The sequence below is a fragment of the Astatotilapia calliptera genome, chromosome 10 (genome assembly GCF_900246225.1).
Source record: "Astatotilapia calliptera chromosome 10, fAstCal1.2, whole genome shotgun sequence".
Classification (NCBI taxonomy): Eukaryota; Metazoa; Chordata; class Actinopteri; order Cichliformes; family Cichlidae; genus Astatotilapia; species Astatotilapia calliptera.
Genome location: NC_039311.1, coordinates 24,081,906 through 24,097,644, shown reverse-complemented (window position 1 = coordinate 24,097,644; position 15,739 = coordinate 24,081,906). Strand labels below are relative to the sequence as shown.

Sequence of the window (15,739 nt, the reverse complement as noted above, 5' to 3'; positions counted from 1 at the left end):
CTCCGGTGCACAGGATTTTCCAGTGTACTAGAAACATCATCGAGTTCATGGACAATCACTGTGCATTTTTTGAGAAGCTGCTCATTTAATTGCACGTGAAATACAACCTGCGATACTTTTTCCAACGTATGGTGGAATCCTCTAATCTAAGTTAAAGCACTAAAAGAATATGCTATAGTTTGTCCCCAGGTGAATTCTTTTGGACATAACTGTATGGAAAAAACAACCTTGGTTAGTTGGGAATAAGCTTCATCTTTATAATAGGATTAATGTAGTTTAATTCACCTTTTTTGCATTTGATTAAACAGTCAAGCACTGGAAACATTTAGACTTGACATTGAGTTTCCTTACAACTTCTATGAATTCCGAGCTATTTGTTTTGTCCTTGCATGCAACTGGGAAAAATCCAGCATCATTGTTTTGAAAGTGATAAGAAAGTCAAAGGGAATACATTTGTACATTATTTTTTTTAATCACTGGGGAAATTCCATATGAATAAGAACTGGTGGACAAACTCCAAATCAGATGTTTGACCATTTTTGTCAAGAAATGCAGAAATGTGACAACAAAACTTTAAGAATAATAAGTCAGTTAACTATAATTTGTTAATTTTCTTTTTTCGTTTTTGCCAGGACTTTATCCTTCTAGTCATATGCACATAATATGATGTAGCCTATACATTTTGTGCTTATAATATAAAATGAAATAAGAATTGCTGAATGTAAAAATGGTCTACAAGTCCTATACATTTCAAATGTATAGGACTTGACCTGTGTCTATCTTGGGATATGATGTTAGTGTTGTGGGTGTCTGACCTGAAAGACCAACACAAAAACTGTATAAAAAAATGAAATGAGCAGACTCTGTTTCATAAGAAAAATTAGATCCTTCAGTGTGTGCAGATACATGATGGAGATTCTCTATTACTCAGTTGTGCAAGCACAATTACTTCGCAGTGGTCTGCTGGAGGGTGGCACTGTGACTGGCTACAAATTTAACACTTTTGAAGCTGGAGAGCAGATCACTGAACAAACTGTTCCCATCATGGATTAATCCGGACCACCCTCCGCACCGGTTACTGTAGAGAGACCGCGAGAGAAAGCACCTTCTCTAACAGAGTGATTAAGCTCTGCTGACATAAGTACAGCTACATACCACATCACCCTCTATAATAAATAATACAATAAAATACACCTGCCTCGTAGAGAAAGTATTTGACGGGTATTTTTATTAATATTAATATTTGATCATCCTTAAAATCCTGTTCTGTTCACTCATGATATTGAGTTTATTCCTTCAACTTAGAACTACTATGAGATATCATGTGATGATTCACTTGATGGATAAAGTCCTCCTCAGAATGTGACCAGTTCCCAGGAGGACTATCTTCTGCACCTCCTGAATGGAGTGCAAGATTTTATTAGTATAGTTTTCCATTTCTTTCTTTCTTATTATTATTTTACTATTAATTTGAACTGCTTTAAACAAATGATTTTCTAAATATGAGATAAACAAAGTACATCTCGTCATATCAGAGCTGACATGGACTTGCCTAACGAGATTATTTGACTATAACAATATGAAAACTTGGAGCAAACCATCACACACGCGTTAATACACCGATAAAATTATTTAATTAAAAAAATGAGCAAAATATGTCCATGTTGGCTCTGAAACAAAAAGAAATCCAGAGCGGAGCTAGATTTTAGTTCCCCTGCCGGAAAGATGACTGTGAAACATAAACAGGAAGCGGCAGGGCAGAGTTTTCGGGGAGTTGCTGGACAGCCATTGCAGTGTCGTGGCTCAGTAACAAAACACGAAGGAGGAGAGAAGGACCTGGCATTTTGCAGGCTCTCTGGTTTTTTTGAGCAAGTGACCAATTTACATGAGTATTAGAGCGAACATACTTGTTATATTAATCTACACCTAGATAACGGGTAAGTTTTTTTTTTGTTTAATGTACTTGATATCTGAAGAGTCCCGTAAACGTTCGACATCTAGGCTAGCAATTTCTCCCGGCTGCTAATGTTGCTACGTTAGCATTTCTTACACCAAGTTTACTGTTACGGTGCTGGGAGTGAGGTGTACATTTAACTTGACCCGTTGTCATATTTATTTAAACATTGGTGCTTATTTCAGAGTTGAAAAACAGTCGGAGTATTGCACAAATTTCATGGTTTTAGCACGTCGAAGAGCCGCTTTTGTAGCTAACTGCTAGTTAGCTAACGTAGCCATCGATGCAACGTCGCCTAAGTGATAGAGAATATGACACGTAGCTAGAAGCTTCCTGCTAGCCGGTTAGCCGGCCTCGCCTTCTCTTTTCAAACTATACCTAACCAATATATATATATATATATATATATATAAGCGTGGCATGGTTTGTTGGCATTCTTAAATACAGTCCTCGTTGTAGTTTTTTGGCTGAAGTGTAACCTGGCAGAGACCATCAATTGCTGTAACATTAGCCGTCATATTGAAGGTTAGCTCACTTCACTGCTACGTCTATACTGGCTGTTATAACCCGGGGATTTTGACAGCCGAGTCAAACCGCATTCGTTGTCTTCGCAGTGTTATGTTAGTTGACAGGTACTGCCTGAAACCTAAATGTGATAATAATTCATATCTTCTCAGAGGAGAAAATGTGCCCCATCTTAGTTTGGTAACACACTGCTCTGATAGGCTTTATCTAAGACATGAGCACTTTGCTACTAACACGCTGAACTAGGAATTCAAGAGGTAGATCACGTTAGTGTTTGAGGTAAGCGGTCTACATGGGTGACGATTTTTGATAAGACACCCCTGTTACCCATTTAATGTTGACTCAGCGTTATTGCAGTGTATTTAAATGTCAGATTTAATTATATTAGACATCTTAGTTATAACGAGTTTTTCTTTGAGGGCACATTTGAGTTCCCGAAGTCATCTTTTTTGTTGTCACAAGTTAAAGGTTCAAGGCAAAGGAGACAAATAAATATAGAGAAAATATAGTGGCCAATGAAATTAATTGCCTTGTTGCCAGTGTGTGAATGTGTGTGTGAATGGGTGGATGACTGGATATGTAAAGCGCTTTGGGGTCCTTAGGGACTAGTAAAAGCGCTATATAAATACAGGCCATTTACCATTTGTTGTTTCACATAACTTTGCAAAAGCGAACATTTGTAGCATAACTATTTTAATATATGTAACAACTAATTTCAAAACATAATTTCTCAAAGTACTGAGCAATTGAGCACAAAATTTTACTGAGCATATTTAAAAGTAAAAAAATAAATCAAACTAACAAAAAAAACTTAATGTATGTGAAAAGTTTGGGGCCCACCTAGGGCTGTACGATATAAGGATATATATCGGATGACGACATAAAAATGTCTATCGTTTCATTTTACGCTATCATTTGTTTCGTGGTGTTGCAAAATAAACTGTTTATGGCAATATTTTTTCATCGTTTTGATGGTCACTGTAGTGGCTATATTCATTTCTTAAAGTTCTCTCTTTCTCTTATATTTAATATAACCACACTATGGACGGACAAGCGCCTGTTTTTATGCATTGTCATCAGCAACAATGATGGTAAAACCATCGCGTCCGCTTGTTTATTTTCCACATAAACCTTTCTCAATAAAGCTCAAGATCCTGTTGAGACTTTTCAAAATAAACTGAATCACGTAAAATAGTATGCAGAGTATTTACCAATGAGAAGCAAAAAAGAGCCGTCAGGTGCTAAAAAATAAACCTTAGACTCAAACATTAGAACAGGCTTTTCCCTGCAGCACGCTGCAAAGAAAACGGCGGCTGTTACAACCTATGTCTAAAAATGTGTAGTTTCATGCATCGGTAAAACACTCGACTCCAGATATATGACGCCCAGCTAGAAACACTTCAGCTACCCGAGATTCACAGAATTTACAGAAAATGTTACATTTTTGTGATTTATATCGTTATCGGACGATAGATGTTTTATATCGGGATATGAGATTTTGGTCATATCGCACAGCCCTAGGCCCACCTAATAGTTTTTGCCTTTTCCTCAATCGTATGACATGAGAATGGATTTTTAAGAAGTTGTTTCTTAGGGGGTGTTCTTTTAAGGAATCTTGTTGTCTATTAGATGGCCAGGAAAATTCATAAACTTCTGTTAAGATAACACAGGTAACGTTGACATCTTAAGTGGGGACCATTCGTCCTAGAGGCCCTTTATGGGGAAAAAAGAAGGCTGTAATGGTTCGGAAACCTTCTTCATGGATAATCAATTTGATCAGAGTAATTCACCTTCATGTTTGCATTACATTTTTATTTGTTTACTCTAAAGACCCATTCCTATTTTCCCTTTATTTTGATAGTGTCTGTGTCTTTCTTAGGGCTACCGTTTGGTTTGGGTGAGCTCTTGTTCTCTTGTTAGAATATTGTCATTGTTCATTGGACTCTGAGACAGACGGCAAATGACAGAGCAAGTCAACAACAGCAAAATGTAGTAGAGCGTCAGCATAGTCTTTTAAAGTTGTTCATGTGTATTTTTTAGGGCATATATTTACCCGTCAGTGTGTCAGAAAGTCTTCTGAGATTTACCGACCAAACAGAAGATCTGTTGGCATTTGGCTTTTCATTTCAGACCCTAGTAGTAGCAGTTGGTCATGCTTGATGATCAGTTTGCACATCTTGTAAACGACACCGCCAAATGCAGTTGAAACAGAGTAAGGCAGCAGACTTCAGGCAAGCTTTTTATGGCCACATGCATCTTTTGCTTGCCGAATATTTTACAGTCACTGAGGCAGGCATGGGAGCATATCGGTCCACAGTGTGGCACCAGCTGACGTGTAGTTCAGCTGTATTTGCATGATCTTGACCTTTGTCAGCCTTATACTTTAGCCCTGGAGTTGTTTTCATGTTACGTAATTGGGGCCAGAGGTCTGTACCAGCTTACCTTGCTGTGATCAGTGTGCAGAGGATTGAAAAATGAGATGAAGTTGGAAATGGAGTGCAAAAACTTCTTATTGGAGAGGGGATGTTTGCTTTTTTTGTCCTCCCTTTTATTGAATGTCATAAGCATAGCTCTCACATATTTGATTGGGTCACTTAAATGGGAGACAAAGAAGCTTATATGAAGTAGAAATAAAAAATGAAGACTGTAAAAATGTGTCTTACCCAGAAAAAAAGAAGAAAAAAAAACATCTGTTACACAACAGAAACTGCTATTGATTTCATACTTGTAGTAGTTATCTGAGTCTGTTTATTTTGGATTTTTTTTTTAATTGGACAAACAATTAGGCTACCCCCATTTAAACGTCTTAGACGGCATAATTTTCAGATTAAAGCTCATGTTGTCTGTCAAGAAACTGTCAGATGGTATGTGATCAGGGTTCTGAATCTCCTGTCCTTCTGGAACAAGATAATCATTGGCTGTAGAAAGGCACTCACTGTTCTTATCAGCAGTTGCTAGTATCTGTGTGATAGGTTGATGCAACTGGCATATTTAGTTCTTAAGTTATGTGTTACCCTTTAATTGTGTTTATCACTTAATATTTTCAGATACTTTGGCAAGTTGGTTTTTGCCCTATTTAAAAAAAAAAAAAAAAAAAAAATCACAATTTTACAACTTATAAAATTTGAAAAGTACTGTTGAATCAGATAAGATATTTTCTTTAAATATTTAAAAATTTTGCTTCACTTTACAGCACTTATCAGTCCAAAGGGGGAAAAATACCCTTCTCTGTGAATTAATTTGTTCTTTCCTTTGTTTTGAATCCTCTTTTTTTGGGGGGTGGGGTTGTTTTTCAGGATTCAACAGCTCCGGATATGTCATTCCTATTGGAGTGGATTTCTAGCGGTTTCAATAGCGTACTACAGTTTTTAGGTGAGTACCAACTAGGGATGGGAATCAAGAACCGGTTCCCAGTTGTCCATTTCCTTGGACTACTGGGAACTGTTAGTCTTGTTGGTCTGCTTGTCTATCGATCCAGTTATCGGTTCTTGCACTTGCCAATAGTGACGCAGTCTATATTGTGGATATGACATTACTTTTATTGTTATTGCACAATAGGATGAGAATGCAATGGTAAACTGGAAACTCCATCTAGGACGTAAACACCTGCATTATGTTGCTAACACAGCTTCGACTCTTTGCAAGCATCTAGTCAGACAGCATGCTAACGCTAAGCTAGCCAAGAACGCAGGGTGATGTTAAAGCTGAGTGACTGCTGACCTCAACCCAGCCAGACAGACCCTAAACTTCAAAGGTAACAAACTGATGAGCAGACAGGCTGCAGCCTCCGTTTCAACAATAGAATTACTGTGTTGATCACTTTGAAGTGTCTTTGTGCTGGTGTTCATCATTGCTTTGTGTTGTCAGTTTTGTGTTCATACCTAAACACTGAGAGAAAGATCATATTATTATCGTTATCTTATTCCAGTGTTTTTCTAATTTTTCTATGTAACTTTGCACTGTCCACTTTCTGCTGTAACAAAACAAATTCCCCACGATAGCGATTTGTTTTGGTGTGTGAAACTGTAGCCTCTGTTTGTATTGTTAAATGGTAATTATGAGTCAATGCATTTCAGCTATGTTACAGTCAGTGTTGGGAAGGTTACTTTTAAAATGTATTCCATTACAGAATACAGAATACATGCCCCAAAATGTATTCTGTAACGTATTCCGTTACGTTACTCAATGACAGTAACGTATTCTGAATACTTTGGATTACTTAATATATTATCGTGCTTTTTACAACAACGTGAATGTACTATTGCTGTGTGATTTATTACTATTACTGAAGGTCCGCGACTCCGAACTGTAGTAAAGGGACCTCTGACTAAAACGGCGGGGTCCCTGTCGGCTCGTAGCCGAAAACTAGCTTTACTTTGTTGTGTGGGTCAACTTTTCTTGCGAGAGACAGAGAGAGGCGTTGAAAGACTGCTCCAACGGAACTTATTGTTTTCGGAGGAAAACACGAACACGGTGTACAGTCGAGTCTTAATAGCTTACTTACAACTGGGCTCGTCAGGCACTCTTCTTGGCTGAAGTGGTTATTATTATATTTACATGCTTCCAGCTCCCGTTTTTCCTCGATGACAACTCGTACCTTTCCACTCCCCTTTTTCTCTCTCCCTCCTCGAGCTCACAGACCCATAACGTGTATGGCAGTCCATTCTCCCTGCAGCACGGACTACACTGCCCATGATGCTACATTCTTTAGAGCTATGCTTGTAGCATTCTGCCTGTTAGCTTAGCACAACAACAACAACAACAACGAAAAGGCGCTCTCTCACCCAGGAAACACACAGTCGCAGAGAGAGAGAGCGTCGCCCTGTAACCATGGCAACCGTAACGCTGCCGCCTGGATCAACAGAACGTAGCTGTCAAACAAAACCCAAACAGTCCTGACCCGCGACAAAATGAAACAGGAAAGTACCGCAGTGTAATCCATTTATTTCAACAAAGTAACTGTATTCTGAATACCACCCTTTTAAACGGTAACTGTAACGGAATACAGTTACTCATATTTTGTATTTTAAATACGCAACGGCGGTACATGTATTCCGTTACTCCCCAACACTGGTTACAGTAAGATGAAAATAATGTTACGAGTAAAATTAATTACTTTCTCCTTGGAGTGATAATTACTTTTTTGAGTATTGACTAACGCTGATCTGCTTGCCGCTTGGCAGATCAGTGTTACGAGAGTCCATCTGTTAGTCGAACCTTGGATACAGGAGAAACAATGCGTTTTTCATCCTGGTCATGGAACACTGGACCAGCTCTTGGTCTGCATAACTGGCAATAAGTTGGACTCATTCCTGGTGGGTGATGGGATCCACCAGGGCTGCCCTTTGTCCCTGATTCTGTTCATAATTTTCATGGACAGAATTTCTAGGTGTAGCCAAATAGCGAAAGGCTTTCACCTGGGTGGTTTCAGAATCTCATCACTGCTTATTACTTTCTAGTATCAGCTGATATTTGCTGGAGCCACAGCTGTAAAAGCTACTGGTCATGATATCGGTTTGGATATCTGGTGAGAGGGAAACATGAAGATGAAACCAGGAGATGTCCTTACTGAATCATCAGAGCTGAACAGGTGAAGGAGAGACAGGTTTACCTTTTTAGGTGACATGAATGAGTTGAAGGGAAGTTATAAACTGTTTCTGAGAGACAAATAACATCAGGATCCTTTTCTAAGTAGCTGACAGCTGGTAACTGTGCAGGGGCGGGTCAGGGGGCCAGGTAGGGCATTAACAGGGAAAGGGGGGCACAAAGAAATACTTTTCTTTCTTATTCTCATTTAAAATGTCTCGCTTTTAAAAAATAATTATCTGAATCTTACAACCAAAGTTTTTATCTGACGTAAAATGTATAGAAATCATACATATACCAACAGGACAGTGTACATCACTGTCACAACAGCGTTTATTTTCATTCAAAGGCTTTATGGCTTTAATACCTGGTGGGCCGGTCTCTAGTCAAAATGCCCAGGCCGATTTTTTTTTTTTTTTTTTTTTTTTTTTGTCCCAGTCCAGCCCTGAAGTCAGCTGTGACGTGAGGACTATATATACTGGCTGAGAGTGCTTGAAACTCGCTGCAATATCCACCTAAACAAATAGGTGTTGTCCCTCAGGCAAAACCTTTCCAAAGTTTCACACAGAAAGTCTGATCTTTCCAGGCTGTTGCAGCATCTCCCTCTGTGTAATATGGATATCTGAGCGGTGAACCATGGTGGTTAAAAACTGACAGGATTGCACATGCATGTCTTCAACCTGTCTGCACCTCCATGCAAGGTAACAAAAATTGAGAGATGCATGATCAGGAAAAATGCACCAAAGCATGTTTTAAGCGTCACCTCTGGCGTCTGCCGCCATTTGCTAGGGAGACATCAGGTATAATGGGCCATTTATTCAATCCTGACCCTGTTGACATAAGAGGGACACAGTGGGTAGTACAGCTTTAGTTGAGATCTGATATCAAATATAACTGAAGGTAAGGTATCAAATTAGAAATGGAATAAGTTGGATTGGTACATCCTCACTCATTATCTCCTAATCCACGGTGCAAAGTTTTATTGTTGTTCATAAAATATTTTTCAGCTGCAGCCCTTGTCAGGAAAATGCTTTGTTTTGTTTCACATTCTAACACATCCATTTTTACACTCTTACACTTTTGATTGTATCACCATTTTTTGGAGTGGTCATCATTTTTCAAATTCTTTCTATTGCTTCAGTGTATGTCTTTAGTTCCTGGTTAGAGCTCTAACACACGGTAGCCTATGGGTTATGGCATTGCCATTTTGCTCCCTGAAAGTCGCTCAGCTTAAAGCTTTCAGTGATGTCCACATGCTGCGTAAACATGAAAGCCTCATAAAGGATACATCTCTCAGAAACATGACAAAATTTTCCACCCTTCTTTTTTTTCCCCTCTTTTCTTTCTCTCTCTGAGTGTCCATTTGAAATGTGTACCAGCAGCTCTTTTCCCCAGGGTGTGCTGTTCTAGTTTCTGTGTTCGAACTGCTTATATGAAACGGGCGTTCCTGTTCTCCCAGTTAGACAGGTCGCATAGTGCTGCTGTAAGTAATGATGTCATCCAGTTGACTGACTCAGAAATGTTATAAATCCACCAGGTATCACTATGCTGACTCAGAGTTGTAAACACAAAGGCTTGTAATCTTGTTAGGAAAGTTGATCAAGGAGTGGCATAACTTTGCACCTTTTATGTTTTGAGAAAGGTTTTTTTTTTATATATATATATTTTTAATAAATGTAAAAGAAAAAAGAAGAAGAAAGAAAAATAGTCAAATCAGTCCATCAAATTGGAAACTAACTACTTCTTTTTAAATAATCATTGTGTGAATTTGAGAAAACCAAAATGGTGTTCTGATTTATATAAACTTATGTGGATTAAATGTCCCCTGTAGTTCTAAGAACAGGTCTGAGCTTGACAGCCTTTGTTTAGTGTCACTGATTTGCTTTAAAGGTTAAAAAAATATATAATGTGATTCAGCAACTTAAAAAAAAAAAGAAAGAGTAGTAGCGTACAGGTTTGTGTTCTGAAATACTTTTGGCTTTCTTTCAGGACTGTATAAGAAATCCGGCAAGTTAGTATTTCTTGGCCTGGACAATGCTGGCAAAACGACGCTACTGCACATGCTCAAAGATGACAGATTGGGACAGCATGTGCCAACTTTACACCCAAGTGAGTTGGTGCTTACTCTGTCACATGCATGCACGTTCACACATGCTCATTCGGTTATGTGTCAAAAGACTATCAATACAAAGAAATGGAGGCAGCTTTTACAGACATTTATATCTGTTTTCTTGTTAACAGACACTTTTAAAGCAGATGCTGTTGATTGGATGTAATATCATAAATGTAACGTACCTATGTGTAACATGCGCTTGGATATTCCATATGGAATTGCATTAAACTGATGTTTTTTCAGTATCTTTGCTTGACTAATTCATTTCCTCCCCTCCAGCCTCAGAAGAGCTGACGATTGCTGGTATGACTTTCACCACCTTTGACCTTGGAGGCCACGCACAAGGTGTGTCTGTGTTCTGATAGTTTTTGTATTTTACTGATTGCATTTTGTTTTTAAGGAAACAACAATATTCATTTGTATGGCTAATGTACTTCAGTTTTCAGTCTGGTTAGCCCAAGGTTAAAACAGAAGAGAAGTTGACAAATTTTTTTTTTTTTTTTTAATTTTGTTTGTTCACTCAGCCCGCAGGGTGTGGAAAAACTACCTCCCTGCCATCAATGGCATTGTCTTCCTTGTGGATTGTGCAGACCTCGGGAGATTGGGTGAATCAAAAGCAGAACTTGATGTAAGTACCCGCAACACACGTGGTCCCCATCACATCGCTAAGCGTCGTTTTTGACAGCTTTTAGTATAATAACAAAGAGAGAAATAAGTGTAGTTTTGGTTATTCATTGTGCATGTTACCTTTTACCACATGTATTTGATAATTGCAATTTGAGAAAAAAATGAGAGGAGATAATAGTTTTTGTTTTTCCCCAGTAAGTCCATATAAAGATACAAAGGGACCATTAAAGAACTACTCATAAAGGGATTATTTCTTTCAGAAAACAAGTAATCATGTAGAAAAAGAACACAATATAATTAATAATTATTTTAAAAATAAGAGAAAAAGGAAACATGTTGAAAAAAGCGTGTTTGTATGAAAGCGGCACCACAATATTATTGATCACAATTGTTTGCCCAATGGGTACCAATATTATGGGAATTATGATAGATTATACAAAACAGTATGGCAGTTTTTCTTTATTCAAATGTTTTTTTTTAAGGGTTTCAGTTTGTGGTGCATTAATCTAATGTCTTGGATGTTTCTGAAAAATCTGCTTCTAGCCCCGCTTCTTAAAAGAGAGGGGTTCATTTCTCTTCCCTACATGTTCTAATCTACTTTTCAACCAGCCGACCAAAGGGATATTTCTGGTAACTAATTTACCAGTTTTAGAATAGTCTGAAAGGCAAAAGCTGCTCACAGAACATCCAAAACTGAGCAAATTCTAAAAGTGTAACATTGGCCAGTCAAATGTTTTGTTTGTATTTTAGGAGTTACAGGAAAATGTTAATCACACTCTTTATTTTCTAATTGTGTTTCACAAAAGCATGTTTTTTGCTGGCTTTTTTAAATTTAATTTTTAAATGGACAAATCTGGGTGAATGATTAATGACCTGGCATGGCTATAAGAATCACTCCTCCTCCTTGTATTGGAAAGAATTTAACCAAACTTGTGTGCAAGTTTGTTTAAATTCACACCAGCTGTGTTCAAGGTCACATTTTAGTTTTACAGGCAGTAACCTATGAACAGTGATGGTTCATAAGCCAAATGAGCTACAACGTCATTGTTACTGTGGTCTCCTGTCTGACTTCAAGTCACTAAAAACTCATGCTATTCAAAGGCTACTACTGTCTACTAGTTACATATAACTTAGTCAGTTAGAGGACAATCAAAGCAATAACTGTGAGAACTTACTAGAAAAAATTATAATAGCCATAAACGCTTCATTCAAACACCGCATTTTTAATTATTATTATTATTTTTTTTAATAAATCTGCTCGTGAATTAATTTTTTCCCTTTAATTTAGAAGGGACGATGCATATTATTGAAGATATCAATGTAAATATACCAGAGTTAGCTAAAAGGCTGCTCCTCATCTGTGGTCTCTGACAGGTCAGACAAAAATAGTGAAGAAGAAATTTACCCCACACTGTCAGACAATGTACAACAATTTATTAGCCATTGTTTGAGATGAATTTTAAATGTGTTGAAGCATTGTCTTACTTTTTGGAATATGATTCCAAATCTACCTTTACCTACCAATATGAATGTTGTCACTCTCATTGACCCACCCAGGCATTAATGACAGATGAGACCATCGGAAATGTGCCTATTCTGATCCTGGGCAACAAGATTGACAGGCCAGAAGCCATCAGCGAGGAGAAGCTGAGGGAAATCTTCGGATTGTACGGACAGACGACAGGAAAGGTGAGACACCGTCCAAGTGAACCAAGGCTTTAAAGCTCTAAATGCTGAAGAACAGAAAAAAATATATATAAGTTCATATATCAAAATGTGAAAGGACCAACAGTCCTAGATAAATCCCTGCCTGGTTCTTTTGCATAACATGTCAGATATTTTATCAATGTAAAAGACATAGGGGATCATGTGCAGTAAATGAGCCTTGTACCAATGTGTTGTGGTCCCAAAGTGGGTTTGGTTTAATTTTTCTTTCTGCTTTTTTTTTTTCTTCCATCCTCAGGGCAACGTTCCCTTGAAGGAGCTGAACACAAGACCACTGGAGGTGTTCATGTGCAGTGTGTTGAAGAGGCAGGGCTACGGTGAGGGCTTCCGCTGGCTCTCCCAGTACATCGACTAAAGAAGCCAAGCCCCGTGACACGCTGACACCACCACCACCACGATTATCAGGGCGAGCGCTAAATCCAACCATTCGAGTCGCCCACCGTTGCCACCAGTACCATCATGCTCAGCCCCACGTTCGGTTAATCAAGTCTACATCCACCTTCAGAGAAACCAGTACAACTTGATCCCAATAGACTTTTATTGGTCGAACATTTGGTTCTGCACTTACAGCATTCATACCTGTACATGAACACAGTTGTTTCCATCTCTCGCTTTTTTTTTTCTCTTCCCCTCTTTGAAAGAGTAACATAGCATTGGTTCCACAGCAAAGGGTGTTCAAATTCAAGTGGATGAATCTTTTCTATGTTGTCTGTCCTCTGCTGCCCCTTTCTCCCTCGCTCCCTGCGATCTGTTGATAATGATGATAGATGCATTATAAGTGTAAAACTGTACATGATTCCATTTATATAATCAACAATCCAATGCCTCTCCCCCACCCCCTCTTCAACAACATGTTAAACAATGAGAGAGAGCAACATAGTTGTATACATTGCAGTACACTTTTTTAACAGTAAAGACATTCAACATCGTATTTAATCGCAGTGTTTTTGTTTTTGTTTTTTTGCTTTCCCCACATGGTTTCAATAACTAAATGAAGTGGCCACATGCACACCCCCCACTCTATACATGTGGCTGTTTTACCCATTTATTAAAATGGAACAGTGCATTGATCTTGGTGTATCAGAAATGTGATGAGTTTCTTTAGGTTATTTGGAAGTTAAAATACTCTCATCCCAGGCTCTGTGGGCACAGTCACATTATATTGAGTCAAAATAGTCAATAACACCCCCCCCCCCCTTTCTTTTTCTCTTTTTTTTTCTTCCTTTCTTAAATTTACATAAGAGAAGCATGGGGTGGTAACATAACTAACAAGAGGAACGTTTTAATAGAAGTAATACTGGCTGTAACTCTGATAAGGTTTGAAATTGTGTAGGTAGCACAATGGTCAGTTGATGCAAGGAAGACTATTTAAATAAATTAAATGAACTTTGCAATAAATATCTTTATAATAACATGCAGTAAGAAATGAAGCGAGGAATAAAATAAACAGCCAGATGTAACGTCTAGTAGTCATCACTGTTAGAAGTTCATACTACAGATGTACGTTCCTGCTCAGACCTTTTCACAGGGTTAATCTAGTGACCAAGCAGAAGACACGTCCCACAGTGGGAACAGGTAGATAGGCTTAAGACACCTAAGAAAGGGACCATATATATGAAATGTACACAAACATCGTACATGGATTTTGTATTTCTAAGTGGTATCCTTTGATCTATGTGCATTACCAGATACTATTATGCATGCCTTGTTCTTTTGAGTTTTTTTGTTTTATTTACATTTACTCCACAATACAACAGGAGAGAAGGAGATGCCAAAATTCACTATGAGATGATTGTTATGTTTTTGTTTTTATTTTGTAAGGAAACAATGGAATTGCGCATAATACATACTTTTTTCTGTCCCTGTCCCTTTGTGTCTCTTTAATTCCCTCATGACAAGATGATGAGCTATTCCAGCAAGGGTGGGACTTACTGTTGTTTGCATCATATGAAATGTAATAAATGTTTGCAATGAATAACAGGCTAAACCTTGATCCCCAATGTAGACTCCTTTTTTCCCCCCCACTTTTCTTTAATATTAATGTTTTTTCCATCAGCAATCAATTGGTGCTTCACACCCAAGCGCCTTATAAATCAATGGAATTTTTTTTCTTCAACATTTTCCAGATGTGGTTCTTTTGAAATCACATTATATTTTTGTGAGTTAATAACATCCGAGAGCCTTCATAACTTTAGTTCAGGGGAGACAAGGGGCTGAAAAACACATTGAGGCCCTGCAACCTAGTCAGTCAAATCTCTCCAAGTGTCATGTTCTAAATAATAAATCTAGTCTTGTTTTTGTTCATTGTTTATTTCTGTAACCAGTATTGGTGTCGTGGGATTTGCCAGTCTTAACGGCACCAAATTAATGTCTGGTGTAGAATAATAGAAACTAACATTGGTACCCTGGATGTTTTATCCCTTTTCTGATAATTCACTGGCTAAAATCTTAATTTGAGGTCAACTTTCAAGGGCCAATATCACTTTGTGAGACGAGTAGTAGTCAAAATGAGTTATAGTCCATAAAAGGCCTACATTTTTATACCTCACTTATCTCTCAGGTAAATTAAGACATTGCACAAAAATCACTTGATTCTGAGAGGGTCAGGTGCAAAGTTTTTTCCTTTCCTTTTTTTATGTAACGGTCCAATTTTGTCTCTTTTATTCAAGTAAAAGTGTCAATCCACCAATATTAACTGATCTAAGAATATGAAATAAAAATCTTAATTTTAAAAGTAACAGTATCAAAAATTAATTTAGGGTACAAATTCAAAAATAATGTTGATGAATTACTGTTTGCCAGTTTAATAGTCAAGTTCAATGATCTCTAAGATAGTGATCCCTTCAGGAAAACACAAAATGGTCCCATCTCTGGGATCATGAGATGACAAATGGGGCAGGGGGGAAAAATCATATATTGAGATTACAGTTTAAAAATGCTTAACAAGCAAGAAGGTTAAGAACATTCAACAACTCAAAGAAATTCTGAATGTGATGAAGGGTATGAAATGAAAATGACTTTTTATTAATAGGTCACAAGACAGGTTGGTTGGCAATGACTGTCACAATAAGCTTTTGGCTGATGACTCCACATATGCGCATACAATGTTCTCAACAAATTTATATTATTATGATTCATGACCATCTGATAAAATAAAATGAGCATTAAACATGAAAAAAAAAAACCTAAACAAAACTGCAATTTATAAA

The 15,739-nt window shown here is 37.7% G+C and overlaps 1 protein-coding gene across 1 annotated transcript; it reads left to right on the top strand.

Annotated features, from left to right (window-relative positions):
• Positions 1-1,746: 1,746 nt before the first annotated feature.
• sar1b (secretion associated, Ras related GTPase 1B) lies at positions 1,747-14,523 on the top strand. The gene is made up of 7 exons (XM_026182027.1): positions 1,747-1,937; positions 5,776-5,851; positions 10,055-10,174; positions 10,458-10,523; positions 10,703-10,806; positions 12,363-12,494; positions 12,769-14,523. The coding sequence occupies exons 2-7, from the start codon at positions 5,794-5,796 to the stop codon at positions 12,883-12,885; spliced, it is 597 nt and encodes a 198-aa protein (XP_026037812.1). The 5' UTR covers positions 1,747-1,937; positions 5,776-5,793; the 3' UTR covers positions 12,886-14,523.
• Positions 14,524-15,739: the final 1,216 nt, after the last annotated feature.

Bases quoted from the DNA above. Each gene is read 5' to 3' on its own strand.
- sar1b (XM_026182027.1), top strand. From the start codon at position 5,794: ATGTCATTCCTATTGGAGTGGATTTCTAGCGGTTTCAATAGCGTACTA. The intron at 10,175-10,457 runs GTGAGTTGGTGC...CCTCCCCTCCAG, and splicing joins TGTGCCAACTTTACACCCAA to CCTCAGAAGAGCTGACGATT. The intron at 12,495-12,768 runs GTGAGACACCGT...TTCCATCCTCAG, and splicing joins ACGGACAGACGACAGGAAAG to GGCAACGTTCCCTTGAAGGA.